The 22,890-nt window shown below is 41.1% G+C and overlaps 1 protein-coding gene and 1 long non-coding RNA gene across 14 annotated transcripts in view; one reads left to right on the top strand and one right to left on the bottom strand.

Moving 5' to 3' along the window:
* The window catches only part of ppp1r12a (protein phosphatase 1, regulatory subunit 12A), a 55,272-nt gene that overhangs the window by 9,400 nt on the left and 22,982 nt on the right, over nucleotides 1–22,890 (bottom strand). For 4 of the 12 annotated variants that reach the window (XM_040035615.1, XM_040035607.1, XM_040035610.1 and 1 more), the window contains exons 2-20: nucleotides 21,573–21,703; nucleotides 18,766–18,884; nucleotides 13,062–13,221; nucleotides 12,321–12,465; nucleotides 12,176–12,250; nucleotides 11,944–12,035; nucleotides 11,453–11,610; nucleotides 11,113–11,231; nucleotides 8,469–8,693; nucleotides 8,209–8,300; nucleotides 7,829–7,942; nucleotides 6,886–7,038; nucleotides 5,934–6,098; nucleotides 5,207–5,347; nucleotides 3,547–3,637; nucleotides 2,406–2,585; nucleotides 2,117–2,285; nucleotides 1,072–1,196; nucleotides 833–898 (exon numbers count right to left, since the gene is read on the bottom strand). In XM_040035615.1, coding sequence (XP_039891549.1) covers nucleotides 833–898; nucleotides 1,072–1,196; nucleotides 2,117–2,285; nucleotides 2,406–2,585; nucleotides 3,547–3,637; nucleotides 5,207–5,347; nucleotides 5,934–6,098; nucleotides 6,886–7,038; nucleotides 7,829–7,942; nucleotides 8,209–8,300; nucleotides 8,469–8,693; nucleotides 11,113–11,231; nucleotides 11,453–11,610; nucleotides 11,944–12,035; nucleotides 12,176–12,250; nucleotides 12,321–12,465; nucleotides 13,062–13,221; nucleotides 18,766–18,884; nucleotides 21,573–21,703 — 2,520 coding nt within the window. The remainder of the gene's footprint in view (nucleotides 1–832; nucleotides 899–1,071; nucleotides 1,197–2,116; nucleotides 2,286–2,405; nucleotides 2,586–3,546; nucleotides 3,638–5,206; nucleotides 5,348–5,933; nucleotides 6,099–6,885; nucleotides 7,039–7,828; nucleotides 7,943–8,208; nucleotides 8,301–8,468; nucleotides 8,694–11,112; nucleotides 11,232–11,452; nucleotides 11,611–11,943; nucleotides 12,036–12,175; nucleotides 12,251–12,320; nucleotides 12,466–13,061; nucleotides 13,222–18,765; nucleotides 18,885–21,572; nucleotides 21,704–22,890) is intronic. The other 8 variants (XM_040035608.1, XM_040035611.1, XM_040035613.1 and 5 more) reach the window with 7 other exon arrangements.
* Nucleotides 352–20,422, top strand: LOC120735870. 2 transcript variants are annotated; one of them, XR_005696364.1, is made up of 3 exons: nucleotides 352–531; nucleotides 7,930–7,933; nucleotides 20,408–20,422. It is a non-coding gene; the product is annotated as an uncharacterized LOC120735870 (long non-coding RNA). The 2 variants fall into 2 exon arrangements; XR_005696363.1 differs by lacking the exons at nucleotides 352–531; nucleotides 7,930–7,933 and adding exons at nucleotides 16,020–16,321; nucleotides 19,366–19,368.

The following is a 22,890-nucleotide window of genomic DNA, read 5'->3' as shown; positions in this document are numbered from 1 at the left end:
TGGATAAGGGCTCCTTTCCGATTTGGTCCACCCTTTTTACTGTCCTACAGGAAATGATGGTAAATAGCTGTTGTCTCTCTCTCATCCCCAGGATCTCTGTACTCAAAGGAAAACTGTGTGTTCTCCATTATGCTTCAAAAGACACTCCCATCCAAACAGGAAGTGCACCCAGCCAACAATATTTTCACAAAGCTGCCCTCTCTGTGGCTTCTAAAGACAGTATGAATGCACTGGATTCCACTGCTTTTTTATGCTTATGTCACCAGAAGCCTTTAGGAAAATTCTTACATGTTATTTCTTGTTCGTTTTAAACTGAAATTCTGACTTCATTTGTGGAGGGGGGGGAAAAAAAAGGGGCTCAAATTTCAACTTAGGAAACCTCAGCATGTCATTTAAGTGTGTGTTCTGCCTATAAAAGACCTGCATTTCCTTCCTTTTGTGCTTCTACATGTTTTAAAAGCCCACTGATCTGTTGCCGAGTGAGCCTTTGGTTTGCAAGGTCACCCTCATACACCAGACAATCACCGGAAGGTGGAAAGGGGGAGGACAATAAGAAATTCAAAGGCAGGAGTCCAAAAAAAGAAAACGAAAAGATAAGCGGTAGGAGAGGAAATCATAGCTGTACAGCACAGAGTAATGAATATCAAAGACTAGTCCACTTCCTTGGCCTTAACTACATGAGATGAGGCGAGGAAGGACCAGAATAGTAAATAAATGCAAAAGAGCAAAAGATGAAATAGACGTCACGGGATACAAGGAGAAGAGGGATGGAGGCTGGAGGGCTTCTCCTTTAGTCAGTTTAATCTACTTTCTCTCCTATGACCCGAGTTACCTGTGGCTCTCCCTTGGCGTTGCCCTCCTCCGAGTCCGACTGTTGATCGGGGTCATTTTCATCACCCTGGAATTTAAAAAGACATGAGGGTTAGGTGCTGCTTTGGGCCATCCAAATGATCAAAGAAACACCCGAAGCTGTGCACGAGTTATGAACTGTGCACTTCACAAAGAGTGCGATGACCACTTCAAAAACTGTGCTCTAAAGAGAAAGCTTTGCACAGTGTGCAAATCTCTTACATCCTGACTCCAGAAGGAGACCCCAGTGGAACGTCTCTTTTCGCGGGGCCGCCTGCGATCCCGTATGGAGCGGGGCTGAGACTTGTCCTCTCCCTCCTTTTCCTCCTCCTTCTTGTCTGCTTCTGCTTTCATTGAGAAGAAAGTCAACGATTATCGGACAGCTTATGATTGTGTCACATAAAGAAACCTAGAGAATTACATCCATGGAGGATTTCATCTCTTCTCTTGCAAACATATTAAAAAAATAAATAAATAAAAATAAAATACTCTCAGCACATATGCACAGACAGCCACTCACACCTATGTTCGAATTCAGAATCCTTAGTTGCCCTAACCGGATGCATGTTTTTGAACTGTGTGCATCTGTGTGTGAAAACATGCCCTAGCCTGCATACAAAACAAGGACTTTAATGCTGTGAGGTGAAACTGTTACCCTGCCACCCTGCAAGTTTGCAGTCTTCTCTTATTTTGAAAGCTCAGTCCTTAATCAGCTAGCGCTGGCCTTTCTGTTGACAAGGCATCCTGCTATTTTGGGGAAAAGCTTGGTCACAAGTCTGTCACAGTTTCCTTCAGCTGCTTTCAATTTTCCAAGGACACTTCATGCATTGGTTTGTTTAATTGAAGAGGTACTTAATTTAAAAGACAACCCAAACCCCTTCTGTGTCAATGGTCTAAATCAACATTTGGCATATGGCCCATGTGAAAACAGTGGAGACAGTTACAGCGGCAGGCACGTACGGGCTGTGCCTATATGGCTTTATGTGAGAGCACACCTCACCAAAGATGGCACAGTTTTAAACAAGAGGGATTAGCAATCCCCTTGAGGCAACATTAATAAACATCCATTTGCCCAGTTTACTACAGAGCGATTCAAATCTGACAGAGTGCAATGACTGTTTAAGATCTGAAGACATCTGTAGTGCTGCCACACACATACAGCCATGCTTTCATGTGCATTCAGTTTAAATTTGAAGACTTTTCCTCATCAAACACAACCACAACTTAAAAAACTTCAATACCTGTATCGGGTATGAAAAACACTCACCCTTTTCTGTATCTCTGGAGGAACGGCTATAGGAGGAGGTTATCCCCGTCAGACTGTTAGGCCTGTTGAGGGAGCTAGAACTGGAGGACGTGGTGCTAGAGTAGGAAGGGGTGGAGGCAGTGCTGACTGAGGAAATGGTGGAGGTGGAAGAAGATGAAGGCCTTGACCGCTGGGAGAGAGGAGGGTAAGATGAAGATGTCAGGCTTGCTGTAATATTTAAATTATTATTATAAAATATTGTGTCGTTTCAGTAATACATTATAACAATATAAACATTTAAAATATGTACCTCATCGTAGGTGCGGTACTTGTATCGGTAATCATCGTCCTTCGTCTCAGTCTCCTTCTTCTCCTCTTGCTTTTCCTTGTCCTGCTTCTCTTTCTCCTCCTTCTCCTCCTCCCGAGTCTTTGTGGTACGACTCCTGCCGATTGTTTTCTCAGCCTCTTGTAAATCAGTCAGAGTCACACCCTGGAAGAAGGAAAGTCTTTTTTTAATTTCTTTTTTGGATGATTTTTAAAAATTAGTCTTATATTTGCAGATTCTATACATGCTGCAGAATTGGTAATTAATTAGTTCAAAAACTGGTCGACTGATCCAAGCAAAGTTTTATTTTTAAACCAGGGACAAAGCTCAAATTCTGTGAAATGAGCTCTTGGTACAGGAGCTGCCTGTGTACACAAACAAAAAATAAAAGTCTGGGCTGTCTCAACAAGAATAACAGGTCTTATTTGAACAGTCTGTGGCCATAGAAATACAATACAAACCAGGAACATGCAGAGGTCATCATTTGTTAACAGTTTGTTTTGATGTGGGAATCCACCTTTATTTGGCTTATTAGCAGTTTGAGCAGTAGTGACTATTCTGATCAGGTTAAAGCAGGTTTCCTACAACTGAAGACTCAGATCAACATTTAAGAACAAAAACTGATGGGGATAAAAACAAAAAAAAGTCAGATTAGAGACATAAGTTATGTTTTTGTGGTTTGGTTGAGGCTCTAGTTGTAGGTTAAATTAAACATGTTCCTATGAATACCAAATTCCCATTCTATTTACCCTTCCTACAGATAACATTATAAAAGAATGATTTAAAGACAGCATGTTACACTCATTTACTGGGTCTTAGTGCAGTTATATCACTGCATTTTTGCTCCCTTCCCCCTGCTGGTAAACCAACTTTCTTCTGGTTGGCTAGCCCTTGTAAGCACAAGGCTAGAACAGCAGGTGGGTTGAGTTCACAAACAGAGCTTTTTGAGATGGCCATATTAGGATATCTGCTCTTACTGACATCATACAGAGCCAAGGAGTAGTAAAAACAGAGTTGAGCCTGACATTTTGGCTCACAGGGTTAAGGGTCATTAAAAGGAACATACACCTTTGCAAACATAAGAGATGAGGACTCAGCATATTTAAGGTGATGTGGTTTAACTAACCTGGGTGGACCTCCTTGACTGTCGAGCCTGTCTGGAGCGAGCTTTCCTCTGAGACTCCGATTCCTCATCTCGTTTTGGAGTCAAGTATGACCTGAAAGAGACACAAGCAAAATACACAAACACAGACACACAGAGGTTAAATATTTAGAGGAAGTAAAAAAAAATAAATAAATAAAAAGAAAGGAAAAAAAAAAAAAAAAAAAAAAGCCCCTCCTGAATGGGTAAGTTAATCTACTTAAATATGCTTCGTACTTGCCCTCGTGATATTGAGCTTTACCATTCGTTAAAGAAACAGGGGTTACCAAACAGGCTCTCTAATCAGCAGAAATTGCATCCAAATGTACAGATTTGCTGATAAAGTATTAACACACCTGCTCACACAAATACATGGGGCATTTACAGGTGTAAACAAGACTTTAATAGTGTTTTATTTCCACCTTAAAACAGGCTTGTAATGGAAATGCGGTTAAACTACATGTAAAGAGCCAGGCGTTGCTTTCATCTCATGTGTTTTCACCCCCTTTTTAGACTACACTGGACTAAATCATCATGCATGTGACACAGGTTAACCTGTTAATGTGATCCTGCTAACCTTCAAAGACACAGTCACATCACAAAATCTAAATATAAAGACTGAGGTAAGACTGGAGGTAATTTAATACTTTGTATCAACTTAAAGTAGCAGGTTCTCTTTTCTATGGGCTTGTTCAGTGTCAAGAATGGAACCCATTAATCCTCCTTACACATCTGTTTACCTCCACAATATTGCTGTGCTTGTGTTTTTACCTAATGGTACATTTCTTTTCTCTGGTAGTTTATTAAAAATGTTAATATTAACTGAGGAAGCAGTCAGCTGCAGTGTAGCTTGGCTGGAGTAAAGGACATCCATGCTTCACTTTCACAGGGGAAATTAAAAACAGCTATTGTAAAAATCACTGCTGTCTGCTAGATATATATTTGTAATATAGCAACAAAGAACAGATATGAGAAAGAGAGGGGGGAAAAAAAAAAAAAAAAAAAAATCTTGGTCATTTTCCCTCCAAGCCAGGATTTTTAAAATCATGTCTTCCTCGTGTGTTATAGTTGTAAAATGAGATATAAACCTCTAGGTTTAAACGTTCCGGTACGTGAGCTTCATGACCAAAAGGCAACACAATTTGGGAAATAAAACAGTAATCGCTCGTCTCAGGCTGAAACACGCTTCTATTGGCCACACAAAAGTATGAACTCATTCAGCCCAGAATGGGGTCTTGGCCTTGAGGAAAATGTGCTTCTTCTGCCCACGTTCCTTATAAGGAGAAGTCGCTGGAGCAGTTCAGGCTCTGAAGCAGCCCCACTCCCACCGTGACAGGTGGCTTATTTCAGCGTTGCTACAGGAGGACATGCACTGGACCCCACTCTAACATACACGTGCAAGCACAAGCTCTCTGCTCTCTCACTCCCTCCCCAGAATGTCTAAGAGTGAACACAAACCTACAGAAATGGAAATGATTGTAGCTTTTCTTCATGAAATAAGAATATGGAAATGCTGAAAGTCTCCTTACATTTAAACAGCACCATAAATTTGGTGGACGATTTGATTGCGATAAAAAAAATTCACAAAGTTTAAAGAGCTAATAAAAACCAATGAAATCGATGTTTGAGTAGGTGTTTGGTTTACCTGCGTCTTTCGGTGCCAGTGCCAGTGGTAGTGGTGGTAGTGGTAGACGTGGTGGTCGTAGTAGAGCCAGTGTTTATAGTGGGGACGACAGCAGCCGACTCCTTCTCCTTCTCCCTCTCTGCACTCTCCTCTGACCAGTACCTGTTTATACACACATTTTAAACAGATTCCCTTTCAGCTGCTGTAATACAAATGCAACAATCCTAAGCCTGTATATACAATTCAGGGCCAATTACTATACATTTTCTTGCCTGCCAGATGATCGTGTCAGACCGTTTGTTATAAAACCACTTCGAGAGTTAGCTCACCATCTTTTTTTAGCACTTTGCTACTCTCTGGCTTTTGGTATCCACCACTTATGCTGCTGAATATTAACAAAATAAACAAAACCTAGTAACATGATAAAGTGTTTAAATTTCCACTACAGTAATAATACAGAAAATAAAGAGAATAAAGAGAAAAAAAAAAAAAAAGGCAAACTGTTCAAGCTTTGAGAAACTTCTGGAAGTTAGTAAATTTATCATCATGGACATGGCTATCAACTAAATTAGAAGACAAACTATTATACAAATATAATACATGAATATGTGGTGAAACTGACCAGTATTACCGCTGCCTTCAAGCTTGTTTAAAGAAAGAGTGCATGACCTCAAATGATAACTGTATAGATTCATTCATTCATTCAGCTGCAGCTGAATTTCTGAACCTGAAAAGAAATAAATTGTACCTGCTGGTGAGACTGGTGGAGCCAGTGCGAGTGGAGGAGGAGCCCAGGCTTGAGTACAGGCCACGATGGCCCGTGGGCGAGGTAACAGATGAGGAGGTGGAGGTGGTCGTGGCGGAGGAAGTGGTCGAGGAGCCCAAGTCCTCGTGTCGTCTGCCGAATGAGCCGCTGTGGAATAAAGAATCACCGGCAAGATGGAATGAGATGCAAGTAGAGCTGTTTGATTGTGGCCAATCGTGGTTTCGACTTTTACTTTAATAATTAGGATGGAAGACACGAGTTTATCAATTTTGTTTTTTTCCTTTTTCATTGCACTGTATAACAACTAGTGTCCAACTAGTTTACTACACTGCATTGATGGTGAAGGCACATTAGGTGGGAGCAGTGATTGTTGTTAAGAAGGGACAGATGATGATGTCTCACCATGGCATTTTTAGTTGCAGTGATGGCGCTACATCCAAACAAATTTTTGTTTTATATGACTTCTATGTTTCTATTTAAATAAATAAATAAATAAATAAATAAATAAATAAAATCCCCTCTTACACGAGTGTTTTTAAACAGTTCCTGGGACATTCACACTTCATATGAATGTCTGGAGAAACTTCACAGTGACCATTTACATACACGCGGGATGCCTACACTGATCCCAACAACAAACAGTTACTCACTTAAAGAAGATGCTAATACATTCTTCTCCTTGTACTGGAGTAATGCACAACTATAGGGCGGTAAATGTAGTCGATTACCATTAATCATGTTTTAAACCACAATTCTAACTTTACTGAAAGTTGTAACCAGCAGATAAATAAAAAGCCTTCCAACATCAATTAAGACATTTAATATAACAGGGAACACAAAACACAAGGTGGTCACTCCAGCCGAGCAGAGATGCAGAAAGTGAGAGAGGACAGGTGTTTGTAGAGATGGTGGTGCCTCGGTGAGGCTGGTGTACCTGCGGTAAATGCTGTAAGACGGGTAGTGGGAGGTGGGTGGCTGCCAGGGTTTAGTATTACAGGTGTTAGGGTCCAAGTTGGAGGTTGACGAAGACTTGGCTGGCACGTCCCGCGTGCTGCCGCTCCGCCCTAGCGCTAGCGTATGGGAAGTGCTAGCGTGTTGGCAGGCAAGTGGGCGAGAGAGGCATGTTAGCGGTGAAGGCGCACACATACAGACATATATACGCAGAGAACAAAGAAACATACATATTTAAGACTCTAAAGCTTTGACACACTGTTTGTGCATTCATCTCATTTGGGAGAAGGATGATACTTTGCTGTATTTAAAGAGTTAAAGAAGGATGAGATACATCTAAAATCATCCAATTGTTGGGAGATCTTCACCATTTCCCCCCTTTTCAGAATTAGATTTAAGGATGTCTTGGTTGGAAACATCGAAACTCAGAAACGCAAGAAACAACAAGTTCCAAAGCAGCTTTTACAACTTGAAACTTGAGTGAGTTCATTGGTGGCTCACAGCCAGCATTTCTCCCATACGATACAAATGCAGCACAAGTCCATGTCCAAGTTCTGTGCCACAAACAACCCTGAGAATTTCTTATTTAATTGATTTATTAGATTGTTTGAGGCTTGTAAAATATCTCAGTGGCACAGCAACCTGACAGGACAAGTAGAGTCATGCAAAAGACTCTTTGGCAGTGACAGAGGCGCTGGGCTCATTTGCATGGCTTTCAGAGCAGCTGCTGCAAATGCAAGCATGTACATACACATCTCTGATGACATCACTAAAAGCAAATTTCCCTTAAGGTGACTGATAAATTCACTATTGATGATCTACACAGTTAATTTGGTTTCAAAGCTATGAAAGGCACCCGTATGATGGACACGACGAGATTGGGGTGGAAAGTTGTGGCAGAGGTTTGTACTACAGCCGAGGCTAACCTGCGCTGGTAGCTGGGGGTTCGGATGGTGGAGGCACTTCCTTCACTGTTCTTCAGGTCGTCATCCCAGCGTCGCCGGGTGTAGGAGCCGCTACGTATCAGAGCAGTGGAGTCCCTGGGAAACCACAAGCTAGAATCGTACCCCACGTTTCCACAGTAACATGTATACTAAAGGAATAGGTGTCCCGTTTTTAAAAATTGTCCTTAATGTGTTTCTTGATTACTAAATCTATCACTGTACATTTAAAAAAAAAAAAAAAAAAAAAAAAGCAGCTGCTTAAGGCCACACCATGCACAGCATTGGGGGACCCAGCAGTGAGCAACAGGAGCCACACAATCCAATGCATGTTTGCACAGGGCCACGCGTCTCCAGGGATTCACCTGTTTTCCTTCTCGTCAATGTCCGAAGTACTGGCCAGTCTCCTGGGAATGGTTGGAGCCACATAGGCAAGCCGGGTTCCTTTATCCTTTTCCTGCAGGCAGCACAACAAGCAGGACATAGCTGTAAAGGAGCTGTGTAGTATCGCTACAAGAAAGCTCTGTTACCACAATAAAAAACACAAAACCTTTTAATTAAGAATCATCTACGCAACCCTGCCTGCTAAAAAAACCAAACCAAAACTGCTTCAATCCCTTCTGACCTTCTCCTTGTCTTTGTTGTCCAGAGATGTGGAAAGGCGAGGGCTCGAGGCCGAACGCATAACCCCAGTGGTATCCTTCTCCCTCTGTGCCTCCTTGGTGGCAGTGATCTCGGCCAGCGCTCCATAGCTGCCAGTCTTCCTCAAACCCAAACGCCAGGACGCTGGAGACTCATCCTTCCTCTCGTCCTCCACTTTAGCTGAGACCTTTCCAGCAGGCTGAGTGACCTGAGTGAGGAAAGGACAGCAGTCTAATTAAGACACCGTTGACCATTTAGAAGGACAAAGATGTTTAGAGGTTTTTAGTTATCGTGGTAAGTAACGCAAAAGTCAAACAGGTTAAAAACAAGTCTGATTAATCCATAAGGGCTGCAAATTTTAGATTTTTTTTATTTCAGGTGGAAACTTTATTATTTTTAAAAACATGTCAGATGTGACACATGACCAGAATGCCTCTTCCTGACTTCAATACTCTGTAAAATATACTCCTGGTTATATGCCATTTTCAAAATATGATGACTTCAATAACTCTTACAGCCTGTGGAGGTTTTGTCTGAAAACAAAGTTTACAAGCAGCAGAAGTCGCACAGACGTGAAATGAAAGCATGATCAAGACAGTGCATTTGGTGATTACAAGTGGAAACACCATGCTAGGGTGATAGGTGAAAAGCAGCTATTGGCAGCAATCAATCGCGATTTTAGTTTTTCCACTGCGCGTGGTTTGTCGTGCCATGAACATCCACGGTTAGGTAACTGTTTTCCCCCCATTGCACCACAGAGGAGGGGACAGGTACCGAAACTATTCATGTTTTTTTATTGCTGCACATTTTATCAGCCTGTGTATGAGGGGCAGGGGCTCATACACTGCAGCACTGTCACCTGGATAGCTTACTGCACGGACGAGCCCTACTCGATCTTCAGCTGATAATATAACGATGTTTGGAAACTAAACCACAGCTGTTATTTCACCACATTATGTCGGCAACTTTGTTAACTTTGGAAAATTTTAAACAACTTCTTAACAAGAAATCACAATAACTGCCTCTTTGTACTTATTGTGATACTAATTATGTAATCAAAATATGAGGATAAATCCTTAGTGCAGATAGCAGGTAAATTGCTAATTTACCTGCTAGTTAACCTCTGTTCTGTGGTTTAAATGCATTTCCTACATTCTTTTCTTCACAATAAAAGCATCCTGTTCAATCACCAGTGGAAATTTTTTTTAATGTGAAGAATGAAATGTTCAGTTTATACCGTTAAACTAGTGGAAAAACCCTATATCGCCTGGATCAGGTCAGAGTGGTTAGGAGTGTTTAGTGCTTTATCAGTGCACAGGTGCATGTAGGATTACAGAACAACTCTGGTGCACACCAAGGCCTCACCATAAGTTTTTTGGGCACTAGAGAAATGCCAGTTTTGCGCAAACCTTGACGCCACAATGCAGGACAGCCTGGCTCCGCCACAGGCATGAGGGGAGTAATACAATCAAACTAAAGCCAACCAAGACAAGAGCCCAGGGTGAGAATGATGCAGAGAGAGAATGACAGAGGGAGGGAGGGCATGGAGGAACAGGGAGGTTGAGACAGAATAAGAGAAGCAGCAGCAAAAGAAACACACTTTATGAGCAAAGACAGGCATTTTAAAGCCTAGTCACACCACACAATGCTCACTGACATTAATGTTCTCAAAATAAGTGACAGATGCAAACACTGGAATTTGGACTTTGCTAACTTATTAGACAGAGGACATTGTGCTTTGAGTGAGAATCAGGCTTCAAATAAGGACAGGAACAAGAAGTTTATCTCAAGAGAAGAAGCAGAAAAAAGAAACCCAAAAGGCTCTAGATGGGTGTCTGGTGGTGAGACAACCTTTTTTTTCCAGGTTCATTCAAGGGCTAAAGTCAGGTTTGGAGGTGGCATCACATAATCACAGACTTGGGTGCCTCAAATTTAAATTTTAAGAACGTCCCCTACATGTGCAACATGTTTGTTTCACACTTCGATCTTGCTTCCTTATCGTTTGCTTGCTTGTGTTTTTACAACTTCTGCTTTTGTTCTAATTTTTTTAACCTAGAACAAAGAACATGCTTCTGTGAAGCACTAATGACAAAAAAAAACAAAGTTTATGATTACATTACATATTTTTGTAAACACCAAATATTATAATTCACAATATTTTAAATGCGTTCAATATTTCCCCATTAAATCAAAGAGGAAAACCTGCCCTTGGGGAAACTCAGAGGGTTCACTTTAGAAAAAATGCTTGGCATTATTCTGCCAGCAGAGGGCAGCAGTTTCAAAAGTGGAACATGACTGTAATTCAAGGCCTAGTTTTACTTTTACCACCCAAATGCATTAGTCTGTACACTTTCCTCCAACCTTTAGAACAACCTTAAACTATACTGCAGAATTTTCCAACCGTCCCTATCCTGTTGCCATGTTTGTTAAAAGCTACTTACATTTATGTTCTCATTCAAGCCAGACAGAGCTATTTTATAATTTATATTACTCATTAATTTAAACTATAGAACTGTATATGTAAACACCTGACTGCAAAATCAGGTTTTTGTTGCAAAGGGAGAACAAGTAATCCCCATCCCCTTTCTCCAGACAGGGCAGGACGGCAAAGAGTTCCCTGGTCGTACCTTTTTAACTGGTGAAGTGGGGCTCGTCACCTGGTTAGTTGGGCTAGTTGGAGAAGACACCGTGACGCTGGTTGGTGTTGTGCTGTTGCTCACGGCTGCTGAGGGCTTGCTCTTTTCTGCTGAGGTTCCCCACAAAAAAAAAAAAAAAAAAAAAAAAAAAAAGCAGGTGAGAATGGTCACAATATGGTTTCTTGACCAACATGCAGAATAAGTATAAAAGGCCCAGAAATTACAGAATAAAATTGGTGCTTCATAATTAAAGTTTTGGCTCAAGACTTGAGCCAAAAGCTCAAGACTTGAGTCAAAACACCACAAGTCTAACATAAAAATCATACAGTACCTGCTTCAGTCTCTGATTCTGAATCTTCTTCCTCCTCTTCTTCACTGGAGCAGCTTGATTCATCCTTCTTACCCTCCTCTTCTTCGTCCACTTTCTCTGGCTCTAAGGTCTCGATGCGAGGAGCGCTCTTCTCGGGCTCCAGAAGCAGCGTTTCTTTGCTAAAAAACACAAATTTAACACTGTTAGTATAGTACTGCAGCATCAGTAGAGAGTAGGGCTTACAGATGAGCAACGTGAACTAGATTTTTAGAGTTCTGAGTTTGGTAAACTGAAGACATTTTCCTTCACCCCTTGCTTTAGACAGTTTGACTTTTTGGCCAATTGCAGGAAGAATAAGATGCTACTCTCATACATGAAAGCAAGAAGAAGAAAAAAAAACTTTAGAGAGAACACTTGACAAAGTGAGATTGTTCTCCTAAAGATATCATCATACCTTAGCTTTTTTGATTCAGTTAACCATTTCCATTCATTACTTCTCACTAGAAAGTTACCTCTTGATTGGCTTCAGTGATTGATTGTTGTCCCCAGTGGTGGTTGTTTCAATCAGAGGAGATTTCTTAACATCTTTCTTCTCACTTCTCAGCTGGAATTAAGATAACAAGACACTCATGAGTCCAGCACAGGAAATGAAATTATACTATAAAAATTAAGACATGTTTTCCCGTCATGAGAAGGTTTCTTGAAATCTTTCAAGAATTTTGTTCAGATGCCAAAGTGACTCACCAGATTTTGTTTCTTCTGTAGTTCTTCTAAGTATCCCAGAACATCTTCATCTGCTACATCAAAAGCAGTCTGACCCTGAAGGGAAACACGTAAGAGTTAAAGACTGCACTTAACCTAATGACTGCTTCTAGTTCTAGTTCCTCACCATTTTATTCATGATGTCCATGTCACATAGATTCTCAACCAGTATCCTACAGGCCTCCTCTTTGCCCCAGTGTGCTGCTGCATGTAGAGGAGTCCAGCCATCATAGTCCTTAATATTTACATCATACCCTGCTTGGATTAAAAGCCTACAAGGAAGACACAGGGAGGGTGAATGTGCGGAGTGAATGACTGATTTCATTCTGTAAACTGATTTTTCAAAGTGTTGCTAGGCTTCGAGCTCTGTTGTGCGTCAGTATTGTAACCCCAGGTCACTTTTATGAGATACAGATTCCCCGAAAAAACAGAGACGTAATCTGAAAATCTTAAGTCATCCCTTAGCAAAGCTCGGTGAGGCTAGCAAATATTTCAGCCAATAAATCTGCCATGATGGGGGAAACATTTGGATCTCTGTCCCGTGTACGGTAGTTGTGCTAAACATCAGAGATCTTAGAGCTATCTATGGCAGCAGAGTGTGCTGGCTGGCTTCCCAGACCAGATGGACAGGCCGTTGCGGTTTCTATCCTTGAGCAGTGCAACTGTATTAACAACCCACAGTGACGATGTCAGAACGAGGCAAGATGACAAGATGCAGAGACCGAGATATGTCTGGTATTACCGATGAGGCTAGGCATCACCACCGTCTTTACTATAAATAGTGTTCAAATAAAGTAACATACAGGAGACACTTTATGTACCAAAGTGTGCTCCAACTGTTTTACCGTCTCCGAGGGCTACTGCTTACTTTAAAACCTCGACGTATCCCTTCGCGGCGGCTACATGGAGCGCCGTTCCTCCTGATTTCGTATGCCGCACGTCTTGGATCTGGCCGCTGTTGAGCCATTGCCGGGCATCCCTCAGCATGATGCGCTCCTCCTCTTTCCGGGCTGCCTCGATATCAACCCCTGGAGAAATGGACAAGCATGATAGTGTACAGACAGACACTCAGGGATTACCTGCTACTTAGGAACAAGCTGCCCTCTGCAGCAATGAACCTAAAGAGAGAACAAGACCCAATTAGATCAAGATATTTATGACTTCTACTTGTTTACATCCAGAGTAAGGTATGCAAATGTTTGGAACAGGTTGCATTAGTGACCTATTCATATTCTGTTGGGGGGGACGGGACCATTAGTAATAGCAGCTGTCTCTCTCACAAGCTGCGCAGAATGCAAATGTTGAATATTTGTTCAATTCCGCGCCCCTTAATAGGGATAATGTAGCCAGTGTAATTCACAATAGCAAATACTGTGCGTCAAAGGGACCACAGCTGTGTAGCAAAGGTGCAGCTTTCACATTTCTCAGATTAGCCTACTCTAACTGATGAACATAAGCGACAGATATCAGCTGAAAAAGTTAAGGTATGAAGTCCGCCCGGTTGCTTTTATATCGAAAACATTTTAGAACAATATAGAAACAAATGTACCTATGCAGACACTTAAATCTCTTGTATTGGTTTGTCCTTTTGAGGACCTAATGTAATATCTGAATGGCTTGGCCTGAATGAACTTTTCACCAAGTTTGCCAGCACTGCTCTAGATTACAGCCAAGACAAAACAAAATATTTCAGCTCTGATGAATGAGATGAATTTTTAGGCATTTTCAAACTGCACTTTTATCAAGCCAGGCACTGTTGCATTTCATTGTTAGAAACTTTCTATGGAGGGAACTAGACACAACATGGTTCTGCCATGCTCTGGTGTCAGCCATTTCATCTGCTCTAGGGAACAGCTTTGTGCCAATAATCTGTCAATGTAACAATACAACGGCGGCTGCGAACACTCCAGCCGGTAAGTGGCTCAATATGTTGAAGCTATATGCTGCATGCAGAGCAGCCTGTATTGACACGCCTGTACTGTCTTGATGACACCTGGTTGGAGCGCAAGACTGTCTGAAATGCTCTGCTGCACGATCTGAGAGAGATAAGTACAATGAACTGTATAAACAATGATCCAAAAAAGGGTCTGGGGCAGAAGCCAAAACTTCAGCTGGTCTTCTAGGATTTTGTTCTGCACTCAGGGAAACATCACCACTCATTTCCTGACAGCGTAGAATGATTTAAGACCTCAAGCTTTTTAACGCAATGAAAGGACATCTGTGTCTGCAAATCTGCAATGAGGAAAGGGCAGTCAGAGGAAAAGTCTACGTTTACCCAGAGGTTTAGCTTCAGCTAGCTGGAGAGGAGCATGAGAAGGACATTTGTTTCCTAAACAAAGTTCGCCAGACACAGACACAGTGAATTGGTTTCCACTCTTTCAGGTTTCTGATAATGGGTCAATGAGTATTAAATATCATAGGAAAAAAAAAGAAAGAAAAGAAATTAACCCACACTCAACACAAGCTGAAACAAGAGCGGTCCAAGACTGCGTGTTTCCAAGCCTAAGGCTGAATATTTACTTCACACAATGCAGGACATGTGAATCTCCGAGATATTTAAAGCTCATTGTTAGTGGTTTAATGTAGTTTCCCTGAGTACAACTGCTCGTTTCACGCTAATAAAAATGAAACTAAAACAGGAACATTGAGAACAATAAAAACTATTTTTAGTATAAATTTCATATTTTCAATAATTACAACATATGGGGTCTTTGGATTATAATATTTGTTGCAAACACACACTTTGGAAAGGCAACTGACTCATTTATGTCGACATCAGAGGCTCAGACTACATATATGCACAAACATCTCCTCGTGCCAAATGTGTTGACAAATTTTACCATACTGACAAAGACTTAATGTAAATCACATTCTGCAGAATTTTAGTTCTAACAACCCTCCCACATCTGGATTATTAAGAGCAACATTTTTTTGCATTTTAATTTCCTAAGATTTTGTAAAGGTATAAGACAAAATGCCCAATAAATCTTGCACCTGGGAAAGAATTATTCCAAAAATCCAAGTGGTTAAGGACACATTGAGCAAGTTGCTCATCCTGCATCGCTTTGAAAACGATGGCTGGTCGCTGGTGGACATTTAAGGCCCCGGTTGTCTAGGTTACACTCTAATGTGTTTTCTAATCTGTGGTGTGTCAATCACCAGTATCGTGCACTCTCATTGATAGTCCCTTCAATCTCTCGCCGCAAAGTTTATCACGGGATCTGCTCACTCTACATTGTCAGTGTTTTTCTTTCTGGCCTAACTTAATGTCAGTAACTTTCTATGATCTTTGGCCACAAAGTCATTGTGGATTGCTTACCTTGTAGATGACCTAAAATGTGCATGCAAATCTGTCCGTATCTTTTTCAGTAATCTTAAATGTACCACAGAAAACCACCATGGCACAGATAATTATGTTGCACATTGAGAGGATTAGTAAGCTAAATTCTAAGAAAGTGAAACCAAACAGGAAGAAAGTGGATTTCAAAGTTTTATGTCAAAGAGAGCAGCTTTGGGACAAAGACTGGGCCTGTTGACTCACTGTCGTTGTGTCCTTCTCTGACCTGACAGTTCTAATAAAATGCTGTCACGGTTTTTACTCTTTAAATAAATATCAGCCCTTTAACATTGATTGTCAAAAGAAAAACGCACTACAACAGTGCATAACTTTCCAGGCAATTTTATGAGTGTGTTTAACATCTACCTGGAAGTGTCCTGAACCAAGAAGGCAACATTAATCAGACTTTGCTTTTTCCAGTGTTTGGAACAAATCTAAACCTCACTAGGTTGGTTTGGTCAATGAAGAGGTGAACCAACTGAGGCTTGGGAACTGCTGGTGGTCCTGTGGCCTACCAGGGAAGTTCAATCAAGTTGATTAAGTATGACTTATTTATGGAAAACGAAGAAAACAGGAGTTATTAATTAGTGATTAAAAAAAAAAACTTTTATTCCTTCTGAAAAGAAAAAAAAAAAAAAAGGTCCAAAAACCACTGTGTTAATCTTGGGAATTGGGACAGGTCAGGCGGAGCAACCACCCATAATCTCCAGGGAAGGAGCCGGCACTGTGTCTATAAAAAGCAGGGAGTAAAATGGCCAAGTAGGACTACAGAACAAGAGGCGAGTGGAAGAGTTGGCAGCAGTTCAACTTTGAGTTTTTACAAGGGAACAGCACATCTTCTACCTGAGCAAAAAGAAGATAAAGAGAAAGTCCACTACACCAAAAAAGGCATCGTGTCCCACTTTGCCCCGTTACCACTTGACCAAGAGTTTGTGTGGTGAACCCAAAAAAAAAAAAAAAAACTGTACAGAAGCCCACACCGAAGCAACCAAAAACCCAACAAGTAAATGTAAAGACAAGTCAAAAGAAATCAGGCTACATTTTCATCTGAAGAAAAGCTGCTGCCAGCTAAATCCACATTCCTCTCTTCTTATGCTAACAGGACCTTCAATCAATTGTGAGGCTGTCCACTTTCAGTCCATTACAAGGACAGGCAGCAGCTTGCTTGCTGTGGCTGATGGAGAACACAAGGAAGATGGCAGCGCACGTAAATCATTGGCCCAATCAGGGTCAAGGAGAGCATGGAAGGGTTGTCCCTGTAAAGGCGAAACTACGGTCAATCGCTAACAACTTTAACCTCATGACTGGCATCTCTTTGCGAGGAGAAAAAAAAAATCACATTACAAACATACAGAAGCGTTACACAACAGCTGGTTGCATAATGCTGCCCGCCCTACCTCTAGCATAAAGGGCTGAGCTGTGGATTGTCTGCAGCTGCCTTCAGCTTCGCAAATTCACTTTGCAGCTGAGTTTTAATCTTGCAAGCACTTTATGCAAGACCGTGTTCGTAATTAAATTCATAATATCCACATATTGAAAATGTATTCAGTAATCTGGTTTAAAAAAAAAAAAGAAAAAAAAAGACTGAAATGTGCAATGATTGTGAGGGAAGCAGTGCGAGGATGAACCAGGCAATGCATCTATCGGGCAAATTGAAACTGACAGCAGCCACTGGCCAAGACACCTGAGGACTGGGTGGGTGCAAACTCCCCTGACATTACATAATATGGCGCAAACAGTGCTCTAGGTTCAATTATCACTGGATGCCACAAGCTCTCAAATATTTGAATCCTGAATTAAAGAGAACAGAGATTGACAGCTCAGAAAGCCTTTTATCAACAGACTGTTATAGGGGCAACTTAACACCTGAAATTTGTGCAATTCTACACACTTGCAGAATCTGACTACCTGTGTAAGGTTTCAACTTTGAACCTCAGTGCAAACTATTAACTAAAGTGGTCCAAGACTACATACGTCCTCCAAGACTAAAAATTTACTCCACAGCATGCATGAGTTGAGTCCCTGGATCAAGAAGGGTGTATATAGGCAGATTTATTTGGAGACATTTTCTTGAGAATACGCCACCAGTATTATTAACATGTATGCTAAACCTTCCTTTAATAACTTTAAAGGTTAGTCCTTTCTAAGTTGGATCAAGCACCACCTTTAGTAAAATATAAAAATACATAATATTCATGCACCTTAACCACGATGTGTACCTAAGAGAACAGCAAGCTAGCCAGGCTTTATTAGTGAAGCTGAGGAGCACCCCCACTGGCCTCAGGCCAGTTAGCACATCTGTGCATGGCCCCTCACCACAGGGAAGGGCCTTTCATCAAGAGCGCCCTGACCAAAAATAGTAACACCTGACGTTTTGCTTTTGAATCATCACGAGTGCTCATAACATAAGTGGATCACAATTCTATATTATGTAAGTTTTTCAGTCAAACAGGCAAGTGGAAAACAGCGGGCGACTGACACCCAGTGAGAATTCAGATCCTATTTGAAAACATACTCATACATGCATGAATACAAATGGGGCCCCTGGCTGCTATGTTACCTTCAGCATGTCACATGATTAAGTTGGAACAAACAACAGTGCTCAAATATGAGGCACTTACAGTGTGCAGACACTAAACTACAGCAACCAAAAGCTCAAAATCCATCTGTCTCCATTCCTTTCTTTCTTTCACATTTGGGTCCTGCGCTGCACCATCAATCACTACAATCGCGGAAACACTACAAACTGTTGGCTGATTTATTTGTCATGGCTGGAGACTGGAGGTGCAGGTATTCTGGTGGAGTTTTTACCTGGAGACAAAACTCATCTGTGTAAAGTCTGCCACAAATTTTGATGGACATTATTATTAACAAACCATATGTTGACTTTGCTTAAAAACAGTGGTGAAAGGAGGTGCAAAGCCTTGTCCTCTAACCCAAAAGATTGACTACAGAGTTGTTCAGGCCTTAACAAGTGGCCTGCTAAGGGCTAAATTAATCTCTATAGCTCTGTGCCAGATAATTAATATTTACCAAGAGACTAAAAGCAGATTATCCAGTTTTGGTTGTTTGCTTTTGTTTTATTTACGTGGGGTGTGGGATAGTAAGATTAGAGCTACTGTAGACCGAAAACAAAAGGACTTATTGTAAACCTATATAAAAGGGGTTAACTTCTGCATAAATAATATTACTACAAACTAGGAGAGCAAAGTTCAACATTACTGTAATACTGTACCTTGCCGGTTGATCTCATTCTGCAGGAGCTCCTCCATTGCCTCCTCTTCGGCAATGTCCAAAGGCGTCTCTCCCTCACTGTTTACAACTCCTACACTGGCACCCTGGCTGATGAGATACCTACAAAACAAAACATCACAAAAACAAACAAAAAACACCACAAAAAGAGTTAAACTAGTGGCAACAGAATATTTTTCAGAGCAATCTTTAAACTGCAAGTATCAGCTGTATTAAAGGTTGCAGTCAACTTTAGATCTCAAGGGTTTGAAAATAGGCTAAAGGCAAAAGTGCCCTCCTTGAACAAATGAGTAAACGGTTCAAAATGAGATATATGCAATGTTTTTCTTGGTTCTGTGCCAACATTAGCCAATTGCTACACCACAACCCGTGTCTCCAGTTTAGACAGTCATGACCTTCACATCATGGTGTGTTTAAACTGTATTGGGTCCTCTTCCGGCTATGTAAACACTGAACATACCACACCTAAGAAGCTAAGAAAGTAGTGATGGCGAGGAGTGGCAAAACCCCGGTCCATGTGTAGTAACAATTAAATCTGCAAAATAACTGGTCAATGATGACGAAGCATTTCCATTCTGAGAAGGCAGTTTTTCACCAGGAGCAACGGATCTGCTGGAAGACACCTCGACAAGATTCCCAGTTGGAGATGCACTGAAGCATCCCCACAGTATAATACTGCCACCATCATTTTTCACTGATGGGACTGTGTTCTTTGGGCTGTACACCTCCCTCTTCTTTCTCCCAACATAAGCAGCATCTCTGAGCTCTAGTATCATCTCAAAGAACATGCTTCAAGCAGATATGTTTCTCCAGGAAGATCAAGGTTTGGGCCATGAAATCTTCTATAAAGAACACAATTTAACACTGCATTCATGTCTACTTTGTTATATTTTAAATACTACTCTCAATAGTCACTCAAAATATGTTAACCAGTCTACATCTTGAGTTCAGCTGCCTCAAATTAAAACTGTGGCACAATTCAAGGCCTTCTCATTAGACTTTAAACACGCACAATCCAATTCCCCACCCCCCTGAAATAGCAACTACTGACTTACTACACAGTTACATTTCAAGGTTTTTATCTCTTTTTGATTGCACTTTCTATTCTGCCTATTTTAGGTTGGCTTTACTAGTTTTCCTGGCTTTGCGGTCTGGAGCTTTTGAACCAAGCCTACAATTAGAAGGCTGTGGTCACTTCTAGGGACAGATCCAGCCCTGCTTTGCAGTTCCCGCTGTTGTCAATGAAGATCCTGGGATTAAAATGGGTCTACTGAGAGCTCACCGCCCACATCAGGTTGTCGAGTTTCTCTCCGTGACATGATGTCTCCATTAGTCACCAGTATGAGGATCGGCACTTGACCTTTTGCTTCAAAATGCGACAACAGAAAGCTTCTTGTTTTCTGTGCTGATGTCAAGTTCAGGCCAGCTGAATGCAGATTTTGCTGCTCTGAGAAGACCATTTGGGCAGTTCAGTTAAATGGCTAATGTAAGATGTTTTTCCTCTGATGGCTGTTTGTAAACTTTGGGAAAACACCAGCAGTGAGGAATACATTCTTAGCCAGGTTCCTGTAATGCAACACAAATAAAGCAGGTCATAGCACTCTCTCAATAAGCTGAACAATGAGCACGACTGAACTCCATCAGCCCCCTTTAGCTAGTTTAAATATCCTATGATAACATCTCTGCCCTATGAGCAGTCTTCTCAGTTGAAGAAAAAAAACAAAAAAAAAAAAACAACAACACTATGAGCAAGAAAGTACTTGAGTGAAACTTCAGAGCTTGATTCCAGATACAGCAGGTGACCCTGATCTCTCCATATTTGATTACATCACAGATGTACACACATAACAATGTGCAAGTTATCAGATGGGCTGCCGCTGCTGTCCAAATGTGATGGGAACTGTTGTACAGGCTATGATTGGTTCTTGGCATTTTGATTCTGGCACACCTTATGAAATGGCATCATGGGTCAACAACCCCCCAGCTTAGGTTTTTTTCATGAACCCCCTCAAGGAGATTTTAACCAGAGCTAAAAAAATAATAATAATAAAAAATATATATAAATAAATTACAATCATTGTAATAAAGATGATTTTATTTTTGGTTCACTTTAGAGGTCTCAGTCAAACACAACTGACATGCAATGTGCTTATGGGTGTATTCAACCCCTGAGTGAGGAAAACCCCTGAATCTGTACAGCAAATGATACCCTTTGTCTGCAGGTGCAGCTCAGATAAAGAAAACTCTCCATCAGCTTAAAGGACTGCCAAATATTAGTCAACACAGTGTCAGATATAACAACAGAAAGGCACACATGCAATGTTAAGTGAACCCATTTTGAGTTTCCTTAACGTCTGTCACATGTACACTCTGGTACAATATTTGATGCTCATATTAAACCTTGTCACAGTTTCCAGTAACGAGATGAGGATGTGCACAAGTATATCATGCAAACTAAAAGCTCTGGTTTCAGACTGCTCTAAACACTGTCAGGGAATTTTTTTGCTCCTGGTGTTAACGTAATCAGATATCACTTATATTATCATCTCATGCTGTATCCAGCTGTACAGAGACGATGCATGATAAGAAAACTGCTAGGCCAGCCCTAAAGTCACTTTGTGCCTCACAGTCCAGAAATGTTAACGAAAACTTTGCACAAAAGGTTCAGGGAGGAGTTTAGCAGTTACAAAATATCTGCAGCACAAAACAAAACAGGAAGTGAGGATGAGTCTGCAGAAATCAAACCTGATGAAATAGATACTAGCGCCAAAAGGGCCTCTTGATACTCACTCTGCTATGTCTAGGTATCCACAGGAAGCTGCAGCGTGGAGTGGGATCCAGCCCTCGTTATCAGGCTGGTTGATGCAGGCTCCATGCTCCACCAGGAAAGTCACCATGTCGACATTGTCATCTATGCATGCCTGAGACAGGGGAGAAAACGAGTAAGGCCACAATTTCTTGACTGTGTTGAACCAAGTGCACTTGGGTACATGCACACATGCTTGAGTGCTTATGTCAGTGGGATGGCCTGTGCTATAGTTGCATCTCTCATGGAAAGGGCATTACACCCCCGATTGGTTGCCATGTGCATTGCTGGGAGATTTTGGCAGCTGAAGCATTCTCAAAATGCTCGCACATAGCAGGGGTGCTAGAAATACCACATAGCATAGTACTGCTGACAGAGGCACTGGGGTGCTGTGCATATATTTGCTGCTACTTTATCCTGAGAGTTATATAGTGTAGAAACGCAAAACCTGAAGAGAAGAAGAAGAAAAAAAAAAAAAAAAAAAAAGAAAAAAAAAAGGAAGCTGTGCTATACATCTTCAAGTACAGAGCTGTCAAAAAAAAATAATTGGATTTTGAATGCATAAACTATTTAATTATCATTATTTGCAGTAATAATACAGACACACCAGCTGTACTTTGTTGCTCTAAACCTCAACTTGACAAACTGCAGTGCCCACATATTCCCACCTCCTCCCACTTACAGTGCTATCACCACCTTCATGTCACAGTCTTGTTTTTATGACAAATAAACAGGGTCTCGAGAAAAAAATAAATAAAAAGGCATTCATTTAATTTTTTGAAAGCCCTGTTTTTGCAGAGTCTAAAGTTAGAAAGTTTAGTATTGTGATAAATCAGTAAGTCTCGGTAATTGAAACCACAAAAACTACACATGCACAAACACAAAGTATATTCTCTTCATACTAAGAAGATGATGAATTCTTCAAATCAACATCTGTGTTGAAAGAAAATTTAATGCCTCTAATTGCCAGCACTCAATCCAATCATTAGGATTTTGCCATTCTTTAGTGCTGGTGACAGACAGGATGCCTGTTTCTTGTTTACAGACAGGAGGGAGGATGTCCTTAACAGGTATGCAAGTTGGGGTGAGGGGAAATTGGAGAACCCAACAAGTAAAACCAGAAGGATTTCACATTAAAAGAACTCTGTTCCGCTCAGAGGCCGAGCTTAGAACAGACTTTCTAGGCTGGGTGAAGATACCAGAGGGAGACTGTGCACAAACCCATCCTAAATATAGTTTGACTCTGAACATCAAAAGACCACAAACACTCCAAATGAAGCATATTACTGTGCAGCACACAAG

This window comes from Simochromis diagramma, unplaced genomic scaffold (genome assembly GCF_900408965.1).
Source record: "Simochromis diagramma unplaced genomic scaffold, fSimDia1.1 OVJJ01000816.1, whole genome shotgun sequence".
NCBI classification, from domain to species: domain Eukaryota; kingdom Metazoa; phylum Chordata; class Actinopteri; order Cichliformes; family Cichlidae; genus Simochromis; species Simochromis diagramma.
Note: the sequence above shows the minus strand (reverse complement) of the source record. Positions and strands in the feature narration are given on the sequence as shown.